This window comes from Epinephelus moara, chromosome 22 (assembly GCF_006386435.1).
Source record: "Epinephelus moara isolate mb chromosome 22, YSFRI_EMoa_1.0, whole genome shotgun sequence".
Lineage (NCBI taxonomy): Eukaryota > Metazoa > Chordata > Actinopteri > Perciformes > Serranidae > Epinephelus > Epinephelus moara.
In genome coordinates this window covers 42,127,227-42,154,926 of record NC_065527.1, presented here as the reverse complement: position 1 = coordinate 42,154,926, position 27,700 = coordinate 42,127,227, and the positions used below count along the sequence as shown (strand labels likewise).

The following is a 27,700-nucleotide window of genomic DNA, read 5'->3' as shown; positions in this document are numbered from 1 at the left end:
ATCTGTCACTTGTCAGTTACTGTCATATAATGTCTACTGGATATCTTTCAAAAGAGGTAAGATACAAAAACCAAGTCACATTTACATAACTTTCCCACAAATGGGCCAATATACAACACACACACACACACACACACACACACACACACACACACACACACACACACGATAGGCCGCCCATTCCCATCTATAAACACACATTCACAGTTACATCAAGATAGTGTGTGTGTGTGTGTGTGTCTGTGTGTGTGTGTGTGTGTGTGTCTGTGTGTGTGTCTGTGTGTCTGTGTTTTCCTGTCTCCGGCCGGGGCTGTTTGTGGTGAATAATAATTTGGACTTAGTCAACTAGTCAGATTTAAAGAGATGGTGAGTCACTGTTGGCGTCAGACAGAGGATTGTCCCGGTAAATTTGTAGGTCAGCAGTCAACCTCTCCTCTAATGATACTGCTGATGTAAAAACACACAGTCTATTTAATTTATTTTTGTTTTCACAGGAAATTGTATTGACCTACTTCTATCAACCTGTCTGTCTCTCTTTACCAACATGACCATAAACCTTACCCTAAAACTTTGCCTTTTTTCTATGAGGTACGGCCAAAATGTCTCCTTCCACTCCTGTCTCACAGACAGGCTCAAAGTTTATTTTCCACGAGTCATACGTCATAAAATCCTACAACAAACTACGTGAGAAACAGAGACAGTATCCTGGGCAAGGAACGGAGCCAAGAGACTTATTAATGAGTTCTACCTAAGACAATATTTACAATATCGATCAAAGAAATGCCTCTAGTGGTTCATTTTCGTTCCCGCTGAGAGTAAAAAGTCTCCCACTCATGGATTTACGTTCTATCTTCAGCTGAGCACACAGTAGCTCCTATAAAAACAGTGTAAAAACAGAAATGGATGTTCACATGGTTCTGACAGTGACAGCAGAGGTCTGACACAATACTGACAGCAAAAACACAATTAAATGGAAAAGGGCAGACTAAACATTTTAATATTCCTAAGAAAAACACAGACGTCAAAGCAGTTTATTCTGCAGACTGTCACAAAATGACATAACAAAATGTTATGAAATCTGAGTTTTTTATTTGTGGTCCTGAGAGGTTGAACCTTAATGTTTTAATAAAACTCTGGCTCTTCTTGTCAGGTAATTGTGAGGCCAAAATGTTGACGTCTACTAAGGAAAGATTTAAATCAAATGAGCAGATAGCCAAGATACTACAAAAACAAATTAAAGTGAGACTATGTAATGTGTGCTGTTGCAGATGAGCTATGGTATTTACTTCCTGTTTAACCTTTGATAAAAACCATTTAAAAGTTTATCTGTCATATGTGTCACAGCAGCACAGAAGAGAGGAGTTACACATTTAGCAAATCAACTCACCAATGTCAGTTAGTAGGCTAAAGTTTGCTAACGTTAGCCATGATATGCTAATGGTCATACCAGCCCAAGACCAAGTACGGCTGTAGCAGCAAACCGCTGAGTGTGTTGAACTAAACAAGGGACAATTTATTACTTACACATTTCTGAGGTTTTATTTGTACGAGAAAAACATTTGTTATATCTTCCTTGAAAACTTTCATAGTTGTGCATTAATGCTCCCCAGAGGATGATCCCCTACCATTTCAAACATACCTTAAATAAGATATCTCATCATATAAAAGTTAGGTTGTCGAGACATTTGCTGAGTAGGATTGTTTATTGTCAAGACACTGGCAATACGATATGTATCGCGATACAAGGATTATGATTAGGGATGTCAGTTTTGATTCATCTTGTGTTTTATAGCCCTACACCCATTAACCAAGGGTTTGCAGTTCAAAATTGAGCCACTTACTCAACAGGGTGACCTGGGGGGGAGACTGGAGGGTGGGTATAAAGTTGCTGCACTAATGCTTTTGGGTCGGGACGGCATTACGACTGATAAATCGCCAAATGAGCAGTGCCACTAGCTGGCTCCCATCAGACCTTGGTGAAACACAGCGCACTAAACTGAAGAGTAGCAAAATTAACCTGTAGACCGACATGCATAACCAATGAAAAATATTTAAAATCCGTAGTCATGATTAAATACATTGCGATATATTGCAATACTGTAAGCGAGGCAATATATTGTATTCTCTTTATAAATCTAATTTTAAGAAAACTGTCATACTATAAGAAGAAACCACCATTTGCATAAAAAGAGTTAAAAAAAGTTCATGCAATTAGAACAGTGGGATTTGCACTTGTATTTATTACAGTCCCTCTAACACATTAACAGTGTTGTTAACTTGAGGTGGAAGAGTCAAATGGCTAACGACAGATAACAACACTGCTATGAAGCAGTCAGGGGTTTAAACACAACACAAAATTAAGAGCTGCCACACATTTTGTATGTAAACTATCAATTAAGTCTATTGATATTTTCTTACACCCCTACTGCTGAGCACATTCGAAATCCAAAGGACATAAACTCTCTTCTAGTAGCCCTCCTTAGGACAAAATAATCCACAGCCTACAAACATGCTTAATGTTCCTGAATGTATGCAAATATCTAAAAAAAATATTACACATAAAAGAAAAACCGTCACCCTTCATGTAGGGGTATGACACACAGATTAGGAGACAGAGAAACAAACAGAAATGTACAGACACATATAGACAGATTTATGCAAAGATACCACACAGACGTGTTAGCCTTTCCCTGCAACACCAGTATTACTGTACAAAACCACAGCAGAAAAACACCACTGAATATCTGTGTTCCTCCTTCCTACACTCACACACACACACACACACACACAGAAACACAAACACAATGAATCACTCCTGCTTTCTATGATGAAACAAACGCCTCCAATTTGTTCCAGAAACCTAACAAGAGCTGCTCAACCTCCAAACCAAACTAAGTCTCCCCTCCTCCGACCACAAGACCTGAGCTTAACAACCCTCTAACCCAGTTACGGTTTCAAATTCAACTTCCTCAGCCCGTCCTTCTTTCTCTCTAACAGAGCTGGTTCCTGTTGTCTTTAACCCAGACAGAGAACTACAGTCATTTATCTGGATTCTGAAGCAATACTGTTCATGTGAAATCCAGGCAATTTCTGGAGAAAGGATGAGGAAATAACAGCAACATAGCGAGTGACTTGATGCATCAGAGGGCGAAAACGCAGGAGGAAGAGAAAGTGAGAGAAAGGTTTAGCAGACAAGTAGAGACGATGATATCACAGCTACTGGCCTGATAATGATGATACACAACAGCCATCCTCTCATTAGCAATGCTGCGTAATGTGACCTAATAGCTATACGACTTGTCCTTCAGTCAAAGCCAGATGTTAGAGCTGTGACATTTTAATCTTTACATACACTAACTTTGATTATATATCCAGACTTTGAGAAACTAAATGACAATAAGTTCTTTCTCAGATATGAAACTGCTTCCTGCATTCAGTCAAACATATAATGTCACAGACAATCAAATGCTTCCTGCTTTGCTACATTTTCACTTTTGTCTCACTCATACCAGTTCAGTTTCTGTTTCTGACTGTTACATATTTGTTTTTATTAATAACAAAAGGTAATTTCCCGTTAAGGGCACGACAGTTCATTTCAGGAACAAACCTTTGAGAACATGGCAGATATAAGTGCTCTAAAGCTGTTCTGTATTTGTGAGCTTAATTGCTGATCAGATGATTTGATGATATCACAGAAACAGGAAGATGGAAACAAACAAAGCTGAAACTGGCGAAAATGGGCCCAGACTGCTGGCACCTTGAATGCTCCACTTTCTATAATCTTCATCATCTACATGAGAGGTCATCTGTTAGCTCTGACACTTAAATTGTCCTGTTTACTTTGAGGACTGGCCAGATTGTTCTCAGCATACTCACAGTTTCTAGTAAACTGAAACAATAAGTTGATTAATCTATTTGTCGACAGAAAAGAAAATTAATTATCAAAATAAATAAATACACTTGATATTATCATAGAAACGGAGAGACGGACACAAAAAGTAGTTTCAAATAAGCACATATGAGCCTGTAGGCTGTGGATCACATCCTAGATCAACACTTAAATAACAGCAGTGAGGACATTATGGACAGTTTCTTACCCGCAGTCAGGCGCCGGGCACCATCGGCAGTCTGGATCGGAGGCGAGGCACCTCCGCAGCAGGAACTCCTCATACTTCTCCAGCAGGGCCGCGTCATCCAAGATGTCCGCCACCTGTCGCGGGGCCAGTCTCTCTGCACACTCGGGGCAGCTGAGCTGGACTCGGCTCTCTGTGATCTCAATACGGAGGTACTGTCGCAGGCAGCAGAGGCAGGAGCGGTGGCTGCACCCCAGCAGCTCGGGGAGCTGGTCAGCGGGCTGGCGCACCAGGCACAGGGGGCACTCCAGGAGGTTGGCCTCCCCGGAGGAAGGGGCTCCACCCAGGGAAGGCTGGCTGGAGGAGAGTGGCTTTGAGGGTGTGCTCGAGGCAGCGTCCTGGGGGGTCGTGGTGGCTGTGGTGGTCGTCGTTGTGGGTGTAGCAGAGGCTGCGGCGGGCACTGAGCTCAAGGCAGTAGGGAGAAGCTGTTGTTGTGTGTGGAGATGTTGGTGATGATGGGATAAAGGGGTGGCAGCTCCTCCTTTGGGGCCCCTGGCGCCCCGAGAGCCCCGTTTGCTGTGAAATAGGCTATGAAAGGAGATGCGGCCCTGGCGTTTGCCCGCCGCACGGCACTTAGGGTTCGGGACGCCGCTCACCGAAGAATGAGGCGACTCTGAGTCCTTTTCTGATCCCATTTTTCCAGAGGAGACACACAGGACCGGTTATTGTCCCCTGAGAAACGTCAATGTATCACAGAGGGACACTCACAGCGACACAAAAAACACACTCAGTCTCACACACAAGGGAGGATTTGTCTCCTTGTGAGAGCCAAACAGGAATGCAAATGCTATTTGAGCTCCTGTAGAGAAACTTGAGTCACTCAGCTCCTTCCTTTCCTTTTATGAGAAACAGTACGTCATCAGGAAAAGAAAAGAGTGAGATAACAGCAACGTAACAACAGAAAATGAAAGAGATTGCGCAAGTTAAAAAAATCCCCTTCAGCTTTCAGAGTTTCTTTCAAACTCGGCAGTCAAAAGGTTCACAAAGAAGAGAAGGAAGCAAGTCTTTCATCTCTCAGGCAGACGTCGAGGTGAAGTAATACTGTGATTCACAAAAAGATAAATGTCTGTTCCAATCAATGACTCTACTTAAAAATAGAGAGATTAAAAAAACAGAAACATCCGCCGGGCAGAGTTCAGTCTGAACGTTGTGGTAATTCCTCAGTTTGGATTTAATTCTCCTCAGCTGTTTTCAGAGCCTGTCTCCTCTGCTCGTCCTCCTCTCGTTCTTGTTGCCGGTCTCTCTGAACGATCTTTTCTGTCAGGAAGAAGAGAGCAGGAAGTTAACACAAAGAGCATGCTCAGTATGACACACACCTCTCTTCCTCTCTCTGCTCTCTCTGTCTCTCTGCTTTGCTCTTCCTGCTTTAAATTTGATCATTAACCCTTGTGACCCGGAACTGATGATTTATGTGTGCTAATTACATTTAAATACACAGGCAGACTCATACATGCAAGATAATGCTGCTCTTTATGGTAATATACTATGATTAAAAGGTTACATTTAAATGAAGAGACGCATAAAAACACAGACTAAAACACATGACATCATCAACCCGTCTGACCAATCATGTATTTATGTGAAGCCAGTCTCTCTCTCTCTCTCCATCACGCTGAGCACCGCAAGCTCTTCCTCTACTTCACACTGCGCTGCTAGTGCCGTTGCCATGGCGACGCTCACTATGAGCGAGGCAAACAGCGACCCACTCTGTGACTCTGGCACTTATGTATACGCACAGACACACAAACACAGACATACATATATGAGCATGAGCACAATCAAGCATACCCTGGTAAACAAATATACAGTGTCACACATGTAAACATATACTCTCATCATGCACAAACATGCACAAACATGCACACACAAGTACACACTCATACACAAATGCTCGGTGTATTCTTTATGAACAAAAACACATACATACACACTTAAAAAAAAGACATGTTCAAACCTGTAAATAAACACACACTCTGAAAATCATCATACACATTCCATTTACCAGTATGTACACACACACATCCCTATGAATGCACGTACAAAAGTGAAAGGTGATAATTATGTACACACACACACACACACACACATAATTATATGTCGTGTCCTCACTACAATCACAGGCTGTGGGAGCTCATGTTAAGCAGTGTGTAATGGCTCTTATGTGTTATTATGCTGCATGTTTTGATCACACATGTCTTTTTGTGTGAGAATCTCATGACTTCTGTGTTTTAAACTCAGCTGAAGGGTTAAACGCTTCTTAACGTGATAAAAAACCTTATGAGAAAACGTGAAAATGCATCACTGAGCTGAAACTAGACATTTCTGAGAAGGTTTTCAGCAGCATAATCAGAGAATCACAATATATCAATATGAATCTGAGTTATAGGGACTCAGGAAGCTCAAACAGGCTGCAGCAAGAGCGCAGATGTTTTCTGGTTTGCTCTGTTATCATTGACGGGACATGAAAAAAGCAAAACTGATTACTGTCCTTTATTTAATTTTTATATTTCTTCTAAAAGCTTTTTAGGAAGAATATGGAGAACTGGACATACTGATTTATGCGTGATGATACTGCACTTTTCCGTTGCATTACCTACACATGCTGTTTACGATAATACAAAGACAGAATGCAGTAACTACAATATTATTATATAAGAATTCATTCATTCATTGACCATAGTTTAAGAGTAAAAAATACTTTATGAATGCCCTTTTAATAAGTGCATTACCGCTTTTCTACCCATAACATATTTGGCTGGACGGTCAAAACATTTTGAAGCTATTTTTCTCGGTTCACTGTTACCATAGTTACTGTGGTTAGCCTTTGCAGGGCAGTATTATATCTGATGTTTCTGAACTGATATTACTGCTGCATTAATGTGTGTGTGTATGTGTGTTATATCATTCTGCTGTAGATGTTTGAGGTTGTGCTCATTTGAACTCTTCCAAATACTGCTGGGTAGTTTAATCTAAGGCAATGCATCATTTTCTACAAGCCCGTCATGTGTTTGTAGCGTGGCTGTCCTGTGAGAACCACGTATCTCTATAAAGTCACCTTGTCATGGTGTCAGAAAAACAGCCATGTTTGACGATGCATTTTCCAGCTGATCCAAGAGGGTTTTTAAAGAGTTTATTTAGCTTTGGGGGTATGAGAATTTTAATCAACACATGAAGGAGCACTTCATCCTCCAGTTTATAACAAACATTCAACCACAACACATCTGGAGATATGTAGTGTCCACTGGAAAGGTATAAACAATTGTATTTTTTTAAGTAACTAAAGCTGTCAGACAAATGTAAAGCATGAAAAAGCACAATATTTGCCTCTGAGATGTAGTGGAGCTTAAAGTTGCATAAAATGAATTTGCCTCTAATTTGTTCTTGAGTGACAGTGAGCTTCACAAACACTTCAACCTCTCTGACCAAACTGATGTCACCCTGATTCCTCTTTGAGATAGCAGAGACACTTCAGACAGTTCACCACAAAGTAAAAACTATTTCATGTTTGACATCTGCAGCCTTCAAACTGATACTGATAACCTCCGTCACAGCGCCAACATGCTGCAGGAAAAGGAAGGACAAACACTTCTGAGCTAAAGTCAGAAATCAATAAACGAGGAGGATTTCCACTGTTCCACAGAGTAAATGATAAAACCTTTATGTGCATTTTTACACACACAGCTACACACTATACAAACACGTCCATTTAACGGTTGCCATGGCAGCCATCACTCTCCATCCTCTCAGGGGTCAAACCAGGTCTTCACTGAAATGTGTGTAAGTGTATAAAAAGCCTGCAGTTCCTAAATATACCCTCCAACAGGCTGAGATTGTAATAGCCCTCTGCTCTGCTCTACCCGAAGCATCACACACACACACACACACACACACACAATTACATGGTGTCACAGATGGCAGCCTTTGTGTGTGTGTGTGTGTGTGTGTATGTGAGTGCTCTAAGCTTTTTGAGATGAGACTTTTGATTTCAACACCATTTTACAAACTTGAACAGTAGATCTGCATTTGTACAAGTGTGTGTGTGTGTGTGTGTGTGTGTGTGTGTGTGTGTGTGTGTGTGTGGGCATGCAGCTTTCATCCTCCTCCAACACAGGACTCCCATTTGGCCCAGTGCTCCTAATACTGGAATCAAACTGGTGCAACTTTAATCATGTTTCTATTCTGTGATGTTTTTTGATAACAAAACGAACTAGAAACACTTATTTCTCTCTAACAGACGTCTCCAAGGACAACACACACACACACACACACACACACACACGTGCACACACACACACACACATCTCCATCACTTGCTTTTGTTTTGTGTAGGCAAGATTCTCGAGTGCTGATTTTTTTGAAGATTTCCCGCTACAAAAAGGAGGCGACATCAAACGACAAAGATGAGAAAGACATTTTTCTTCTTCATCTAGTGTCAAATCTCTATCTGTTCACTTGTTTCTCACATCTCTATGACCCTGTTAACACCTGGTATTTACATGCGTCATGGGTGACCTAATCATAAGTGTAAACAACAACCAGGATGCATTGTGATCAGATCACTCATATTACTTGCTGAGGTGGTCAGAAACACATTTGACTACTTTGCTTTTGTCGTGTATACACTAATGCATCCTGATGCATCCTAAACAAGGACAACATCATAAATGCAGGACGTGGTGTTTTTTTTGGTAACAGCACGCTAAGGCTGTGATCACACAGAGCGCATTTTAGCAGCCTGGAGTAGCTTTTTGTGATGGTTTTTTTAAAGAGTGAGGTGCTTTGCATGCTGCTTGCCCGACATCGGCGAAACAAGTGGTAGCGTAGTGTTAATCTAACAGTAGCTCACTTTCATCATCGCCCTAGAGACTAGCTGCAAGACATATCTGACCATATTATCACCTCAAATACTTTTTTGTGATTAGGCTCAATGATTGACAGATGAGGGTGAAGCTCCTGGACCAGCTGGTGGTGCTCCTGTGATTTCTCCTCTTCCTGAGGATCTCATGTCACTACAGGGATCACACCCCTGTGCCCAATCCCAAAGTGCTCTCCGCCTGTCCATTTTCTATGGAGATGTTCAGGTACAGAGCTGTGAGTTTACTTCACAGCAAAATAGTGCTTAAGCTAATGACAGGTGATTTGGTGGTTGCCTAGCAACAACTATAAAAACACGCAGCCTACAAAATGCACTCTGTCTCTATAACTTGCCTATTTTAAGACAAGTTGGATTAAGGATTGTGTGACTGTCCATCGTTTTGCCCTTTAGAAGGAGATGTGTTGGATTCTGCTGACAGTGGTATCTTCAGCTGTACCGACACAACAACTAACATGACTGGCGAGCAGCTAGTAAGCATGTGGACGTAATAACAGTGTGTGGGGCTCTTTGACCTTCTTGCGTAAGTGATGTAGGCAGTGACGAAATTTTGAATTCAAGTGCTCAGCTGGAGACACGACAGACACGTGAACGAAAATGTGTCTTGGCTGTCCACGTGTGCTCAGATCACCATGAACACGCATGTTACTACTAGGTATAAATGGATTCTAAGTATGGGCGGGTTTTGAGACAATGGGCCCCTGGGCACAGACATACAGAAGGCCTCACCGCCTCAGACTTCCTAGCTGTATAGCCTCTTTTTGTTGTTGTTTTAGGGCTCTCTGTGGTTTCATGTCTCCATGTGGTTGTTTAGCCCCTTTCTGTAGTTATCTCTCTGTGTGTCTTAACAGCTAATCTCTTTATGGTCATTTTGTGTCTCCTTGGAGTCGCATTTTATTTTATTTTTTTTGTGGTAGTTTTGAGTCTCTTGTGGGTTGGTACATGTCTCTCTTTGAGTGACATTTTGTAGGTGAAGGCCAGGGGGGCCCTGACACACCTGTAGGCCCATTCAGTAATCCATCAATGGCTCTAAGTGAAGACTCAAAACACCAAAGATTAGTTTCACCAATTCAGTATGTGACCCAATGCCTCCCCTTCTGTCCCTGAGTTATGACATTGAATAGTGGCCAGAAAAGTGTTTTTGCAGAACATTATGATGTCACAGTGAAGCTGACCTTTGACCTTTTGGATAAACAATGTCATCAATTCATCATTTTTTTTCAATTAGACATTTGAGTGAAATTTTGTTATAAGAAGCGGATTAATTCTTGAGTTATGGCCCAAAATGTGTTTTGTGAGGTCACAGTGGCCTTTGACCTTTGACCACCTAAATCTGATCAGTTGATCATTGAACAGTGCTTCCGGCCAAGGCCGTAGTCAGTGTAGAGGCACAAAAAACATTTCTTTAAGTGTAAGGGGTATGACAATATTTTTCACTGTGCACTTCATTATTCTTATCAGTATTTACTGTTTTGTGGTGATTTTGCTTTCATTTGAGTGCTATCATTAAGCCTTTTTCTTATATTCATATTTCTCAAAGAGATGTGTCAAGTATCATATCACCACCTGTATCTAAAGATCATTTGACTGCTATTCTTTCTGTTTTGGTATTTTTCTGTTCAATTATATATATTTCTTTACATCACAGTGCCAACATGCATATGTTAAACATACAAAACTACATACGAAGTAAACAACATATATAATTTGTAATGTAATATAATTTGTAATTGGAATCATATCAGTGTAGCAGACGTTAAAGGGATAGTGCACCCAAAAATGAAAATTCAGCCATTATCTACTCACCCTCATGCCGAGGGAGGCTCTGGTGAAGTTTTAGAGTCCTCACAACATTTGCGGAGATCCGAGGGGAGAGTGGGTAGCAGCACAACTGCACACCTAATGGCTGACGGCGCCCCAGATTCAAACGTCCAAGAATGCATAATTGAAACCACAAAATATCTCCATACTGCTCGTCCGATCCAAGTGTCCTGAAGCCCCAACATAAAAAGTTGTTTGGAAAAACGTCATTTGAACTCTGTTTTTAGTCTCACTGTAGCCTGCAGCTCTAACTGTCTGGAGATATTTTGTGGTTTCAATTATGTGTTCTTGGACGTTTGAATCTGGAGCGCCATCAGATGTGCAGTTGTGCTGCTACCCACTCCCCCCTCAGATCTCCGCAAGTGTTGTGAGGACTCTAAAACTTCACCAGAGCCTCCCTCGTCATGAGGGTGAGTAGATAATGGCTGAATTTTCATTTTTGGGTGCACTATCCCTTTAAATAATGAGAGTCTAGAGATTTGATTGGTTCTTAAAAGACATTCACACAGTGCAAAATATTCACTGATGATTGAGTAATGATGCTTACACTCTATGTGATAGGACAGATAAATAGATCTAATGAGAACAGGGGAAACTGATAGAGAGAGAGAGTGAGCGTGTGTGTGTTTGTGTGTGTGTGTGCTGTGATCATCATGTCGTTGTTTGGCAGATCTGGTCCGAACAGCCTGAGAGCTTCACAATCTGGACTTGATTTGTTATCAACATGTTCACATACACACTCTGTTCCACACTTGTCCTCCTACTCCACTGCTGCTCAATTCAGCATTCAAGCGCACACACACACACACACACACACACACACACACACACACACACACACACACACACACACACACACACATGCACACACCAGCTAAACCTCCTCTTTTCACACTCTCACTGCACTAGCAAACCATTTGCTTTTATTCTATTGTTTAACTTGTTTCAGTAGCTCTCTCACTCTTGTTTTTACTCTCCCTTTCTTGCACACACACACACACACTGCAAGCTGCTCTCGTGCACCGCCCTTCACACTCTCAGCCTTAATGCCTGTTTTAAACTTTTTCACCAGCAAAGCTTCAGAATCACACAGTCTGAACAAAAACAAAAAGTTCAATAAAAATAAACTGACGTTCATGAACGTGCCCCTAACTCTGTGTGTGCGTGCATGTGTGTGTTTTGGTTTGTAGATAAACATTGTGCAACATGAAAGCTAACACAGATAAGACTTAACTGGTGACTGAATTCCTCACAGCAGCGCCACTCAGCCCACTGACGTCCGTGACATTCATTCCCATCATGTACAGATAATCTTGTATTGGAGCACAAGCTCTAAAAACTGGTTCTCAGGACAAAGAGGGCTGCTGGGTTTGACTCTTACCAGCTGTGGCAGGACGGCAATTAACTTAAATTAAGGTTGGGAGAAAAAAAAAACAGCAGCACTCCATGTCCTCGGGACAGAACACTCTGTTTTAGGGTGGGATATTTCTGGTGGTGAAGTGTTTACTAAAGTATTATACTTAAATACAAATCTGAGGCCACGTTATGCTCTACTCAGTGGTGTGATGGTAGTTGATGAGGTGGGTGTACTACTAGGTAGATGGGTAGGTGACCGAGGAGGAAGTGGGTACACTCTTCTGTATATTTCAACGGCTTTTTGGCTGATAGGTGGATGTACTGTAATCAGCCAAAAAAAGAGGTAGGTATTTCCAGTATACCTGCATATACCCTCCACTACACCACTGGCTTTACTCCACAACATTTCAGAGGCAAATACTGCACTTTTTATTCCACTACATTTATTTGACAGCTTCAGTCACTTAACAAATTAAGATTTTACATCAAAAACATGCGATGATTAGATAAAGTGTGATGTTGTTACAGAATAAACTGCTCAACTGTAAATAAAATAGATTAAATTTGCACATTAAGTTGATTAATAACTTTAGGTTAGTTAGTTTAATTTATAAATTTGCATCTATATGTTTAGACAATTTAAAACTGTGAACATTGTGCAGGAGAGGTCAGAAGCTTAAAAAGGCTTATGAAAATACTGCACCAATTAAATAGCAATAACCACACATAAAAAAAGAAAAACACAATAAAAAATAATTTAAAAAAATAAGAATTTGCTGCTTTTCTTTGTTTCATATTATTGTAAACTGAATTTCTTTAAATTTTAGAGTGTTGGTCCAACAAAACAAGATTTTGCTTGAACTCTGAAAAACTGTAATGGACATTTTTTTTTAATTATTTCTTAGGTTTTATAGTAAAAAATATGTATAGGCTATAATTACTGAAACCTGCCAGAGTGGGCTACTCCTCATGGTTCTTTACCAATGACAGTTGGTGAGAGTCTGCCTGCACACAAACACACAGTAACAAGGCTAACTGTTAGCCTCACACAGCTAATATTACCTAACAGTTGTCAACATGTTTAGCAACACAGTCGAGGTCTTTCGGTGTTGGCGAGAGTTTGTTGGGACGGTTTAACAGCTTGGTGTCGGATGTTAGCCACTGTGTTAGCTCGAGCTAAAACCAGACATGACTGTTCGCTGGAAGGAGAGCAGCTCCGGAGATTGTCCTTCAGCACTGCGTCTAAACTGTGTAACAAAAACAGTGAATCTTAGAAATATAGATCTTAAATTTGTTGGAGCTAGTATGCTATTTCTTTTCTGCTTTGTCAGGTGTTGTCTCGGATTCGAATCTTATTATTTTGACTATTTATGATAAGCAACCCCCCTTCTGGCTGATGCTTTTTTTTTTTTAAAGATATGTTTTTGGGCATTTTGCCTTTAATGGATGGGACAGCCAAGTGTGAGGGGGGGGGAGAGAGAGAGAGAGAGAGAGAGAGAGAGAGAAGGGATGACATGCAGCAAAGGGCCACAGGCTGGACTCGAACTCAGGCTGCTGCGGCAACAGCCTTGTATATGGGGTGCCTGCTCTACCACTAAGCCACCGACGCCCCTTCTGGCTGAAGCTTTGAATATTACATTACTATTATTATAATTACTAACAAAGTTCTGGAGCCCAAATGTGGTATTTTGGATGGCTTTAGTTTTTTAAATAGACGTGTTTTTTCTTTGGTTAATCTTGTTGAAAAACATAACAAAGCTATATGTTCTCTGTTTCAGAGTGAGGGTGACACAAACCCTGGATACCACACATACCAAGACACCACATACTGGAGTCTGGTCATTGGCTCATAAACCCTTTTGACTGTAACAACTAAATCATCTTTCCTCAAGCTTTAAAGACCTCGGGACAATCTGTAGATTTCTGTCTCACTTCTGGTAAGGATCTGAGATGAGTAAAATCATTAAGTTGTTTGTTCAATCCAACACTGTGTAATCAACACTGTAGCCTGTAGAGGGCACAAGAGGGGCTTTTAATCTCGTGTCTTTATGGGACACTAAAACGATAATGCTCACTGTTCCAAAACTGCCATAATGAAACCTTACAGCTCAATTCAAGGTCCATAATGGGTTTTCTTGAATCAGACAAAGAAAGAGAGAGAGGCCTGTATGTTCTGCAGGTAATCTGTCCTCAGCAGTTCTCAGACAGACTGTTCTGTTTTAGACCGTGAATCTACGCCTCAGCACTTTGGGATCTTTGAGACTCAATGCTGCAGGGCATGGCCAACCTACATGCTGCAACTGGCAGCACACACACATGCAGTGTGAGCACGCAGTCACCAGTTTATAAGGTACCTAGCTAAAGCTAATGCAGTCATACACAACAGTCTTGCATTAAATCTTCCCTTCATGAAGGTTACAATGTTTGTATCCATTTGCGGAAACATTGGCAAATCGATTAATCTTTTAAAGGTCTGTGTGTAAGATTTGGGGGGATTTAGTGGCATCCAATGTTGAGGATTGCAGATGACTGTAGATCAAGGTGATCTCCATGGACAAGGACCACCTCACTACGTAGATATAAATGGCTCATTCTAAGCTAACAAAAACACAACAATTTTGAAACATATATTAATCACAATCAATTAATCACAAAAAATGGAACAAAACTTTACATTATTTTTAGATGCAACCCTTGCATGGATAACAAGGCATCAGCAATATAAAAAATCAGTAAAGGAAAAACTGTGTGACTGCATTTTTGGGACAGCTTTTCACCAGTTTACACATCACTTAACGTAGAGGACGTATAAAACAATACATTATTGAAAAATAAATAAAATGTCTACTACAAGAAATCAACAATGCAACATAGAATCAATGAAGCCATTTAGTTAGTTGCTCAATAACATAAGATAAATAAATATCTAATGAGAATTTTAAGACTGAAGTGATACAGCATGCGTGGGTTTCTCTGGCAGGTTATTTCACATTAGAGGCCATAATGAAGAATGACTGGCCACACCCACACACACACACACACACACACACACACACACACACACACACACACGAACACAGTGTGCTTCAGCGTAATAAGCCCTGTGCTACAGGTGTGCTGCTGAGAGCTGATTGCGGTTATGCAACAAGATGATTCACTGCCAGCCTCAACACGTCTGTATTCACACACACACACAAACTCACAGACAGCCACCTGAACACTTCAGTTTTACACGTATTAAATGAAGTCATCGTGGAAAAACTGTTTCACACAAAAGCACAGACACATTTATGGTGCAGATTTGTTTGATGAGACATACAACATCAGACACCATTTTCACCAGTTTTTCTTCTGGCTGTACTGGGTTGAGGCAAATAGTTGGGTTAGGGTTAAGCAGCAGTTTTACATTCAGTGAAAGAAAAACAAAAACTCAGTTATCTTCTGTGTTCTTATTATTCTTTGCACTACTTCAATAACCAGTGGTGAAAGTTACAAGTCATTTACACTTATTTAGTAGCTACTGTGACGTCACTAGTCACTATGACGTCACTCGGTGGTGTGTGAACTCCCATTTTGAAGCCTCAAGTTCGACATTTCAGCTGTTGCCATCTTGATTTTTTGGAGCCAGGATCGACCATATTTGGGCAAGAGGCTGGTGCTGTGAGGTGATGATGGATCTGACTGAGAAGTCAAGGACACTATCTACAGACAACCTGTCACTCAAAGCAGCCCCATTCTTAATTATGCATAACTTAAATAAAATGGGTAAGTTATATAGAAATCCGCCCCCCATGGAGTCGTCATAAATAGAGAAATATGCTGTAAAGATCAAAACTGTTTTGAAGCAGGCTGTAGACATGTTTATTTCTGCTGCAAAGTTGGGCATTTTAACATGGGGGTCTATGGAGACTGACTGGCTTCCAGAGCCAGCCTTAAGTGGCCATTAGAGGAATTGGAGTTTTGGCACTTCCATGTTGACTTCATCTTTCAGCAGTCTTTTTTTTTTCTTCACAAAAACAGTTCACAGACATGTGTTTCTGAAAACGTTTAAGACAAAAAATAAGCCATGCTGTTTCTGTATCTGACTTTATATTAGATCAACAACGGTTAGTTTAAAAGTTTTTTGGGAGTTTCCAGAGGCGGTGAGTCATACTGGACACCCTTGATTTGCATGAAGTAGCCTAGATTCAACTTCATGCAAATGAAAAGTGGACATCCCATCTCTTGAAACACAGTGCCGGAATGCACTGCACAGCTGCTTACGTAGACACTGAATAGGAAGCATGGAATTGACGGATCCTGTGGACAAGGAACATGGAACTATGAAAATACAAACTTTGCATATTTTGGATGGATCCATGGCACATTGCACAGAGCCAATTGATTTTCATATTGAATATGGAATTAATCTGTGGAAGCTCTGGTGCAAAATTAGACCAAATTTTTCTACAGATGTAAGTTTATGAGCCATGATGAAGGCCAAAATGTGGCCTTCAACAGGCAGTAAGGCTTGTTCTTTTTATCTGAGCAGATTTGTCCCTACTGGCCGGTTGAGAGGAGTGAGGTCTCGGCAGTCAGTGACTGTATTAAACAGTAAATAAAACTGCTTTTTCAACAATTATGAATCACTGCAACCATGAGAGGTTCTTGAGCATACAGTTATAAATGTGCACACAGAATATTTGGCTGATTGGTCCAGTAGTTTGTGAGATTTGCTGCAAGCAGATACACACACTCACACACACACGACCAATCACATGATCCTCTCCAGGTCTATGTCTGGCAGAGATAATAATCTTCAAGTACCTCGATGTTAAGCATAACTGCAGTAGGTGTAATGTACTTCCACAGCTGTCAGTGACACACTACAGCCTTTTCCGGTCACATAATCGTATCATGGAGAGAGAGAGAAATGTGTCTTTCCTCATTCTGCCAAACACGTTTTTATTGTCCCAAGGCCGGTCTTTCCTAACATCACTGCTGTTTATTGTCTTTGCTGATTCCTGTGAAGTTGTCAGGCTGCTCTTGCTCGGAACCTTCACTCCTCTCTGCTGCAGTTTCTTGTGACACACAAACACACCTTTATAAACCAGTTCATCTGCTTGCATTGGTTGCAAAATATTATATATCAACCAAAAACAAATAGAGAACAAATCAATGTAGATTTAAACTGCAAAAAGGTCCCTCACTGTAGTCACACAGAACAAAAAAGAGTAATTTAGGAACATTTCGCTTTCTAATGTTTCACTAATCAGACTAAAATGAGGATCCTGTTGTTGTACTCACTGTTCAAGAGCATTTTATCATTTTGGATAAGAGCATCAGCTAAAAGCCAGTGGACTAAAGTGACTGAGGACTTTGTTTAAACATGAACAGACAGATCCACAGAGAGCTGGGCTCCAACAGACAGCTCGGCTCAGCCTGTTTGTAGTCATACTGACTAAAACCCTGCTAATCTGAGAGCAGCGGGCCGGCAGTCTCTGGACAGAACAGGTGGTTCCCTACTCAACACAAGAACTAATAATGTATTAGGTGTAAGCGTGCATGTTTGTGTGCATGTGTGTTTGGGGGGCTGAGCTAATTAGAGACAATCAGCTAATAGGCACTGGGGTAACAAAGTAAACCCTGACTCTGCAATAACAATAAACACATAAAAAACATTCTATCACAAGCCCTGCATTTAAATTTTACTTAAAAGGTAAGAGAAGTGTTTTCACTTCTGCGTCTTCAGATCGAAAATATGTTGCCAAATGCTTTAATGCTCTGCTTATGCACTCCTCTTTCAATTTTGCGCACATTTGGTCCTCTTTTGTCAGTTTACCCCATCTACTTTTCAGTGTTCTTATTTTTTAACTCAAATACTTGGTATTCGACGCTCAGATGTAATCCTGTTCGATCATAACGTTCTTTCTGCCTTCTATTATGTATGAATCCACACTGGGTGGTAAATGTTTAAATGTGTAAATGTACCATACATCCTGCTGCTGGACACTGTGCAAAAAATGGAAAGCAGCAGTGTGCAGCACACTCCTGGATTCTAACTACTGTTAGGTAACCATCCACTTATTTTACAGCACTGCAGGAATCTAAGCACCAAGAGCAGGTAAAGGTACCATTAGATGAATACCTGCTAATGGACTCTCTTATGTGTATTGACTGCAAGTGCCACTGTTAACACCCTTAAATCTGTGATATAAATATAAAACACTCAGGGTCCTGTCTTACACCCATACAGCGCAGTGCAACTGTCATTGTTTCACACCGACGCAGTTGTCATTTTCATGGCCAGTGACCTTGTGTAAGTCACAAATGTACTTGCGCTCATCTGTGTGCTCATTGGCATGTAGGTCTTAAAATGAGGTGTGGTCAGTTGCATTGTTGGTGCATTCCTATTTTGAGGCAGCAAAAATGACTGTGCCATTGACCAACAAAAACCTGGTCAGAATGGTGCAGTATTTTACTGCTGTTTAAAGGGCACATTATTTGGATAGTGATGGTGTGTTCCATTTGCACTGGGAAGTCAGATTTTCCAAGCTCCCAGTTGGAAATTTCAACTAGAACACACACCGAAGTTGGATTTTCGACTTGAAAAGTCGGAGGAACTTCACCAACCACAACCTCAAAATCTAAGATGGCTGCTCCACACATCAACCGTGGTGAAAATTGTGGTAATATTCTGTTTATTAGCACAAAATACAGCGCTATGCATTGTTATGAAGTGATATTGCTAACAATGGCTAACCTGGCTAGAACTGGTATTGCTAAAAGCATCTTGGTATTCTCACTTCTATTACAATACCAACAACTCGGCGGTGACGTCATTCCCAGCTCCAACCTCCCAAGGTAAATAGAACACAGCATAAATACACCTACATAGGCGGGTTCACAACATGCATACATTCTGCTTGTTATACACACAGCGCTGCGCGGTGTGTGGAAAATATCAATTACATTCTCTAAAATCTGAACATAGCAGAGATCACAGCCGAGCTGCAGAGCTGCTGTCTATCTCCTCTTTAAGAGAGACACTGGGTGCATTTACATACAAGGAGCAGCATTATTTTAGAAGCTAAAAGTTAAGTGCTGTTTCCTCAGTCAAGTTTATAGTATTAAGTTTTGCCTCTTTAATGTCCCACAATATTTCCTGCCATGGTATTATTGCTCTTGCTGCATTACTCTCAGCAGAAAACTGCTGAGCAGAAATCCAGTAAATAGCAGTGTGCTACAAAGGGAATTGGAGATGACACTTACACTGGTTGTATTCATGTTAGGCCCAAAACACATCTATTGTTTAATTAAGAAACTAAATACAACCCCTTTGCGCCTTGTGCCTTCCTTTGTTCCAGGATTATGTGTTGTTTAATTAGCAAAGTGGAGGCAGACATGCCCTAAATGCACTCGCACTATGCACTTTAGACCATGTGTTAAAGAATGTTGAGTTAGGGCCCTGAAGGTTTGAAAGGTGACTAAAAGGTTAACAGTGGGTTTTTAAAGTACTGCAGCTGTAGTCAGTTTGAATTCAATCCATTTATAGACAGCAGTTTTCAGGGTGGAGAAAAAGCATCACGCTGACTGAAATGACTCCTGCAGAATATTCCAATTCTCTGCTGTCAAACTGTAGGCTCTATACAAACTCACAGTTTTTCAAAATGTGTCTGAAAAAGCTACCTCAAAGCTCTAAAGACGACACGGAAACAGTGCAGTTGCTCATATTGTGGAAATTATATTTATATGTCAGTATAAAGTTGAAAACTAGGTTAGTGCAGCTCATGAAGGCCAGTGAGCAGAGTTATTATGGGGTTTTGTTGTTTCAGCTGCACTTACCCAACAACAGTTAAGTAGCCATTGTTCTGTTGTCAGGCATCGCCCAGCCCTGAGGTGGTTACAGTTTTACTAGACCACATGGATCACCAACTTAGACTGCACATCCTCATTATTAGTGGCTAAATGTTCCTCCTTTTTAAGACCAGAGGTCAAGCAAAACATCCCCCCTTTAGAGGATCTCTGTGAGAACATTTGGTCCTTGTAGAAAAAACACAGAGACAAACACACAAGTCCAGGGCAGGCTACTTCCAGCGAGCGTAAGGACCAGCTGAGTCACGCAAATTAGATATCCAGACTGATTAACTGGGTTATTATGACACATTAGATCAGAAGTGCCGACCTCAGTGTGGATTTGAGATGTTCTGAGTGCCCTCGCTGCAGCCTCCTCCCACACAAATTAGGAATGAACTATCTTTTTTTAAATGAATTATTCAGTGAGGCCACGACCTCTTTTGAACATCTCAGTTATACACACAAACATTTACAGTGACACTTGTGGCCTGCTGGGTCCAACTGTGTTGGTGGGAGGTTGGTGGAATAAAGGGAAGTGTTTGAGGTAAAAACTGAAACATTCCTGACTCATGTGCATCAAGGAAACTATTTTAACATGTTGATCCCTTCTGTCTGTTAGATTCTTTTTTTAAAATGCCAAAAAAGATTTGCATTAAAATAAACATTGTTGCAAGATAATCTTAAATTCAACTGCATCTCAAAGTCTTTATCAGCAAAGTGAAGTGTGCTCGCTCCCTAAGGGCCCTGACACACCTAGCCAATGTTGGGCCATTGGTGAGAGTGTTGTCCTAATTTTTGGAGCGTGTCGCCCCTTGTCAGCTTTTTCTCCCAGCTGATTCAGCATGTTGATGTCGGTTGGGTGTGTCTGGGCTTTAAGATCATTATACGACCAAGCCAACTTCAATGAAGATGGATGAAATGACAGCTATCAAAGAGTGATGTTAGCAAATGGGACATGGCATAAAAACTCAAAGTAAAATTATTTGGATAACAAATCAAAAATTTTGCTCAGGTTCAGCCCACTTGACATGCTGCTGTGTTGTGCTATGGCCTATTTAAGTGCTAGAATTTGTTATTTACGCGACAACGCCTGAATGCAACACAGGCTCCGCTCCATTAGTGCTGTGCTGTGGGTTTGGGCCGGGCTCGGTTAGAATTGTCTAGTTCTCAGGTCGGGTTCAGTCAGGAAAATGCGGCCCGAGCCGCACTCTAGTGTGCTCACCTGTGTGTCTGTGTTTGTGTGTGTGCGTGCTTATCGGGGCCGAACTCCGCCGTGAGCAATACAGAGAGCAGAGGAGAATTGTAAACGCGCGACCATGTAGAGACAGAAATGACATAAGATAAATAACATAAGGCTATTTAGTTTGTTTAATAAAAGGACAAGGTATAGACCTGTTCTATAGGAAAGGTAACCTTAAATGACTTCTGTTGTGATCTGGCACTATATAGAAAATAAAATTAACTTGACCTTCAAGGGGGGGCGAGGGGTGCCGTTGGGAGGACGGGGTGCCCCCTTTATATAATGGTAGGGGAAACACTGGAGCATGACATGTTAGATCATTGACCTTAGCCTGGATTAATAGAAGGGTATTATATGAATACAATGGTGTCATGGTGAGTCAGCCTAATTCTTTCCAAATAGAGCTATTCAAGTCATCTGGTGAAAATTCTTGTATTCTTTAATATCGCAATATATATTGCAAAAAACAGAACAAAACGCAATGTCAGTTTTTTCCAATATCGTGCAGCCCTAGTTGTTATCATGCTGATGTATGTTCAAGTGTTTATTTCTCTGATAAGTTTGGTTTTAACTAGTTATTTGATGCTATAAAAAGGAGGTATGACGTCATGATTGACAGCTGTTTGTGCTAATCGGTGTGCTCAATATCGATGGTGCTGCTTGTGTTTTATCTTGCAGTCGAAAAGCAAATAAAGCACATCTATTGGAACACGACTGGTTTCTAATAATATGAAAGTCAGTGTGGCTCGTCATAAAAACACCAAGTTGAAAAGAAAAAAAAAAAATCTTTCAGTTTCATCAGGCCTACGTTTTTGTTCATGAGAAAATCAACACTTCCAGTAAACTAGTTGGACGAAACTGAACAATTTTTTTTTCCTGTCACACAGAACATGAAGTACTTATTATTTACTGTCAATATTTCACACATCTACAAGAAACACTTTCAGGACAGCAGGGCCACCCACATTAAATTGCTGTGGATGCAGTGTTATTTTGTAAGCAAAGTGGTTAGACTTTGGCATGTGCATGTGGGGGCGAGCTGATGGTGAAAGTGATATTACCGATAATGGAAGCAGTCCTTCCTTCTGTGGAAAAACTACCCTGACAAGCAAACATCATGGCCTACCCTTCCAAGGAATCCAGCTCAACACACACTCTCGATCTGCACACTGTCTGCTAATCTGCGTGTGTGCGTGAGTGTGGGTGTGTGTGTGTGTGTGTGTGTGTGTGCATAATCCTCTCTCCTAGAAAACCATCCAAACATCTGGCAAAAAGCAGCTCACCCTAAACAAGAGTTTTGCTCCATTTTACGCCGTCAAAGTGAATGCCAAATAAATTTGAACACGATGAAATGTGTGTGTGGAGAAGACGCACCATTTACTGTTAATGTTTGCACACCCTTTTTCAATGGAAATGGGCGACACAGTTGGACAATTTCCATATCACCACTTGAATGACGCTGCATTCACTGTTACAGGAACTGGTGTGTTTCTGTTTTCTCTTTTTATCTCTCTGTTGGACGAATTGATTAGCTGATTTCCAGAAAGAAAATCAGCCACTTTGTAAAAGACCAGAGCGTATTTTGTGAATATTACTGTGATAAAGACAGGTGATAGGAGGGTTGGATAAAAAAAAACAAGACACAAGTTTTGGTACAGATATGATCTGATAATCAGACTGTTTGGCTCCAACCACTGTTAGTAGTTACTGCCGTGTTAACCTCAACCCCACAGAAGCTGTGTCATTGGTATGCAGATTTTAATCAATCAATCGATCAAATGATGGTAATGATGGTGTTGTTTATAGTCAGCCATGCCATGCAAGAACTTTATATAGTTATTACTTAAATCAGGAAATTGGTGATCAAAGAAGACATGTAAACAAAGCCCCCAGGAAGAGCGTTGGGTTTTGAAGCCAATTTTACAAAGTGGCCAAAAGTTCTATACACTTAAAATGGAATAGAGATATCTGTAAATCAAGTGATCATTTTTTTGAGCAACTAACAATTACTTTTCACTTCAAAAGTATCGACTGATCATTATATCTATTCATCGTCAGAAAAAAAAATGCACTCACTATTTTTAACACCAAGTTTATGTCTTCAAATTGTCTTATTTGTACAAAAACTCAAATATATTTAATTTACTATCATAGAGGACAAAAAAAACAGTAAATATTACAGATTTGAAAAGTTGGAACAAGTTTCATTTTTAGGAATAAATGCAGTAGGACGCAGATGGGAACACAAATGGAGACTTTGCTGCATTGTTTCTCGCCATCTCTCTTTCCCACTGACTCTCATTAACACATCTGTCTCTCTCCTACACACACAGACACACACTCACACACACTCACACACACTCGCACATATAAACATATAAGTACAGTCTGGAGCGATGCGCTGGAATGTGGAGGTAGAGGGAATCAGACTGGAAGCTTCTATAATTAGAGGTGCATTCAGGAGCCATACTGCTGAGTTGTTGAATGTTTAATGTCGGGACTGCAGGCGTTACAGTTGCAAAGAGCAAAACCTCTGAGCCCCTCCTCACACACACACATTCCCATAACACCCCCTCACTCACACACACCCACAAAGGCCTGCACAGAGATGGAAGTGAGCAGCAGTAACAGTAGTAAACTGGATGAGTGGATTCAGGTTTCAGAAAGGAAACAGCAGCACAATACACGGACACACACACACACAGTACCGCTGACAACTGAGCGTGTAATTCCCAGCTATTGTCTGTAACTTGAAGCACACACTGACACGGGAACTTAAACCTCCTTTGGATGAGGTAATGGTCAAACACATCTGACGAGAGAGAGAGGAACTGCTCCCGATATGGACTGAGAATGTTCAACCTCGCATCAACTGCAAAATATGCTGGTATTTTTCACTGGAATTTGGTTGAGATCACTGCCTTTGTTTGGCTATAATCACCTCTAAAACACCACATACAACATATATCTTTCAGAAGATTCAATTTATCAATCAATAATAACAAGCCTTTGAAAATATGGTTCAATAAATGCTAGTATTTTGTGCTATAACTGACAGATTTTAAAGGTTATGCAAGGATAGGCCCCTCCATTTTAGCTACCCTCTCCAGCACAGCTATACCGGTCTTATTATTTTTATTATTATTATTTATGAGGTTTCCTCCTGTCAGCTGTATGTGCAGTTTCTGGCAGAATGTTGCCAATACAAAAGGAAAATAAACAATACCCAGGGTTCAAGGTTAGTTCAGTGTGCCACTCTTAAAGGGTAACTTCTGTATTTTTCAACCTCCATCATTTTTGCATGTTTTTGTGTCTAAGTAAGTATTGGAGACAACAATTTTTTTAAAATTGGTCCAATATTGAAAGAGGGCGCTGCAGCAGCCGCAGCGAAACAGGCTGCAATGTAATCCCTATGGGCAATTGTGCGTGGTCGATTTCTGTCCACTAAAAGTATGTGTTTTAGGCACTGACAGGCTCAGATTGTTATTATAACTGTCTGAGAGCATTATGAAAAGGATCCCTATGGATCAAAACCATGGAAAAATAGGGTCCGCGTTCATAAATACCGACGTTTCCCTTTGAACCAGACCAGCTCACAGTAGCATTCGCAAACAAACCTTTGTTTATATTTTTAAAAGGAATATGGTTCAGCTACTTGGCTAATTCTCAAGTTTAGGTTATAGTGCAGCCAATTCTGTATTTCTGAGACGGATGCCAACATGTTAGGGATAGCTGAACAATGCACAAGCTGATATTCATAAACGCATAACATAAGCAAAAAAATTTTTAATAAAAAAACAGTATCGAATTTGGTTTTAAATGAAGAGTGACTAGTGTATGCACTGAACAGGACTTTCTGCAGTTAAAAAATAAACCGTTTACGCTGGTGGACAAATATATGAATATATCTTTGGCTATTTCTGTGGTGATTTTTTTGACTTATCAGCCTTCGTGTGCTGTATGGCAATATCAGTCGAGCTCAAGGTGTCAAATTATGAGAGAAAATGTAGACTCTAGCTGAAAGGGAGCAGTGGCTAGGTCGTGTTTACTGAGTCAGGACACTTCCGAGGGCTGCACGATATGCAAAACAATATTTACAAATTGCAAATATTTTTGACAGATATTGCGATGTGAGTTGCAATTTCAGTGGGAATGATAATTTTTGCATTTAATGTTCACTGAGATAAATACAAAAATGTTGATGATGTGATTTCTGCTGGGGTCTGTACCAAATAAGCACGACTCCTTACGTCTGAAATATAATTTGTAGGCCGGGGCATCTCTGTAGCACCACAGTGTTTCATTTATAACATTATGACATATTTTACCTTTGTCAAAAAACTGGAGCTCCTGCAGTTTGGACATTACACTTGGCCATATTGCAATTTCAAGGATATTTCGATTTATTGTGCAGCCCTGCTTCAGACTGTATCAGCTAACATGGTCGGTCATAAAAGAGCATTTACAACTTCTCTTCAAACGGTCAAAACTTTCTGCCTCGCTTGTGCAGCTCACTTACATCCAAAACAAATAACAATTATTTGCTGTTTCCCTCAGTTCTGCTTTAGATTCACACACTTGTCATATGTTAAATCTGAACAAATCCAACACTTCAGATCTGCTTCTAGAAAAAATATTAAAGGGGATACCAGAGCACAAAGAATGGCTCATTATCACCTATCATAGTTGAGCAGATTCCTACACATTAACGGGTATATAATTAAAGTCTGAAATATTTAATACAACCTCTGTTTTTATAGACTAATACTGGCTGTTGTTCACATGGAGTATTAGTGTTTTTACAGCCCCAATATTCAGACAAAACCCTAATTTTGCAAGCTGTCTCTTCACCAAAGCTACCAAAACATTACAATGCTGGAAAATTTTACACCTTCTCCACCTTGGTCACAAAATCTATCCTCAAACACAGATCAATGACCAAAATATACAAACAGAATTCCAGTGAGGAGTGTTCATGTGCCTTTATAACACCCTCTCTAACAGTATCATGACATCTCCTCTGTTCTGAGCTCTACTGCTTTGTTTGTCTAGCTCTCTTTCTTAAATTCACATTTGATATAATTTTTTTTTTCTTTCTCCAAAGGAAAATACAGCATGTCCTCAGCCCAAAGAGTGACCAGGGAGTGGCAGAGCAGCCGTTTTAAAAAAGAAAGGGGAAAGGATTTTAACTCTGAGACATTCTGGATGACTTGGACAATGGAGCTGAAGACATTTTGTTTTTTTTATAGTTTATGATTATTTCCAGACATGCAGCAGCACTGAGACTGGACTACATGTAACATGAGATTGTGCCTCCCTGTAATGATAATTTGGGTGGTTCTGGTCTGAGTTGACCCTTCTGACTGGCAGATACAGACAATCTGTCATGCCTGTAAATAATCATACATATAACAACAGTAATTAAAGGGTTCGTGGTGGCACACTCCCTTTGAGGTCGCCGTTTTTCTTTGTATCTTTAGAAGCAGTAGAGCTCACTGAATCCATGACACACAGCTCATGCAGCAGAGGTGGGTTCACTGCCGGGCACCTACCCTGCTCAGCACCGGATCTCTTCGACAGGAGAGGCTGGGGAGCGATGCGACGGCCACTCCGGCTCTTATCTTGGCTCCCTCCTTGCGTTGCTGTATAGACAGTCCTCCGTTACCGTGCCTACCTCTCCTCCTCTCGTGCTCGGGGGCTCCTGGCAGGTGACGGCGGCCTCTACTCTTCTTGCGCCCCGTGAACGCAGCGCAGAAACTCTGTGTAATCTCCGCAGCTCGCTCCGCTCCGCTTCTCTCTCTCTCTCTCGCTGCTCCGCCGCCTTCGCCGCTGCCCTCTGACGTCATGAAGGAAAGCCCCGGTCGGTGACGTCACGCCGTTGAGAACACGGAAACCCCACCCCGTGTCGTTCCCGCCCCTCAAGAACTTCATTACTGTAAATCCAAAACGTATTTTCGTGGAAGAGAACAAGGAAACTGACTAGTAAATAAACACTTGTGTTTTTATCACTGCACTTATCAACAATATGACTCTGCTTTGTTTTCTTAGACAGACACTAGTGGGTTATCTGTAACCTCATCATCAGCCTCATCATCCTCTTTGTCTGCAAGGCTCCAAGTTCAGATGTGCCCACATCAGTAAACCTCCAGTGGTAGAAGTAGGTTAGCCTCCTCAAGCATGAATTTAAAGGTCCTCTTTGTAGGATTTAGGGGAACATAATGGCAGAAATGGTATATAATATTCACAACTATGTTTTCCTTAGAGTATAATCACTTGACAATAAAAATAGCGCTTTTGTTATCTTAGAATTTGCTGATTATACCTACAGAGTCCGACATTGTTCTACAGTAGCCCAGAACAGTCTAACCAACACAAGCTCTCCATAGAGCCGTTCATATTTTTGCCAAGTAGTAACCTCCAGGACTAAACAATGAAGCTGAC

The 27,700-nt window shown here is 40.9% G+C and overlaps 1 protein-coding gene across 1 annotated transcript in view; it reads right to left on the bottom strand.

Moving 5' to 3' along the window:
• rnf19b (ring finger protein 19B) overlaps positions 1–27,084 on the bottom strand; it is a 46,644-nt gene extending 19,560 nt beyond the window's left edge. The window contains exons 1-2 of the mRNA XM_050034897.1: positions 26,812–27,084; positions 4,098–5,390 (exon numbers count right to left, since the gene is read on the bottom strand). Of these exons, the coding sequence (XP_049890854.1) occupies positions 4,098–4,768 (671 nt within the window). The 5' untranslated portion in view covers positions 4,769–5,390; positions 26,812–27,084. The remainder of the gene's footprint in view (positions 1–4,097; positions 5,391–26,811) is intronic.
• Between the last annotated feature and the right edge of the window lie 616 nt (positions 27,085–27,700).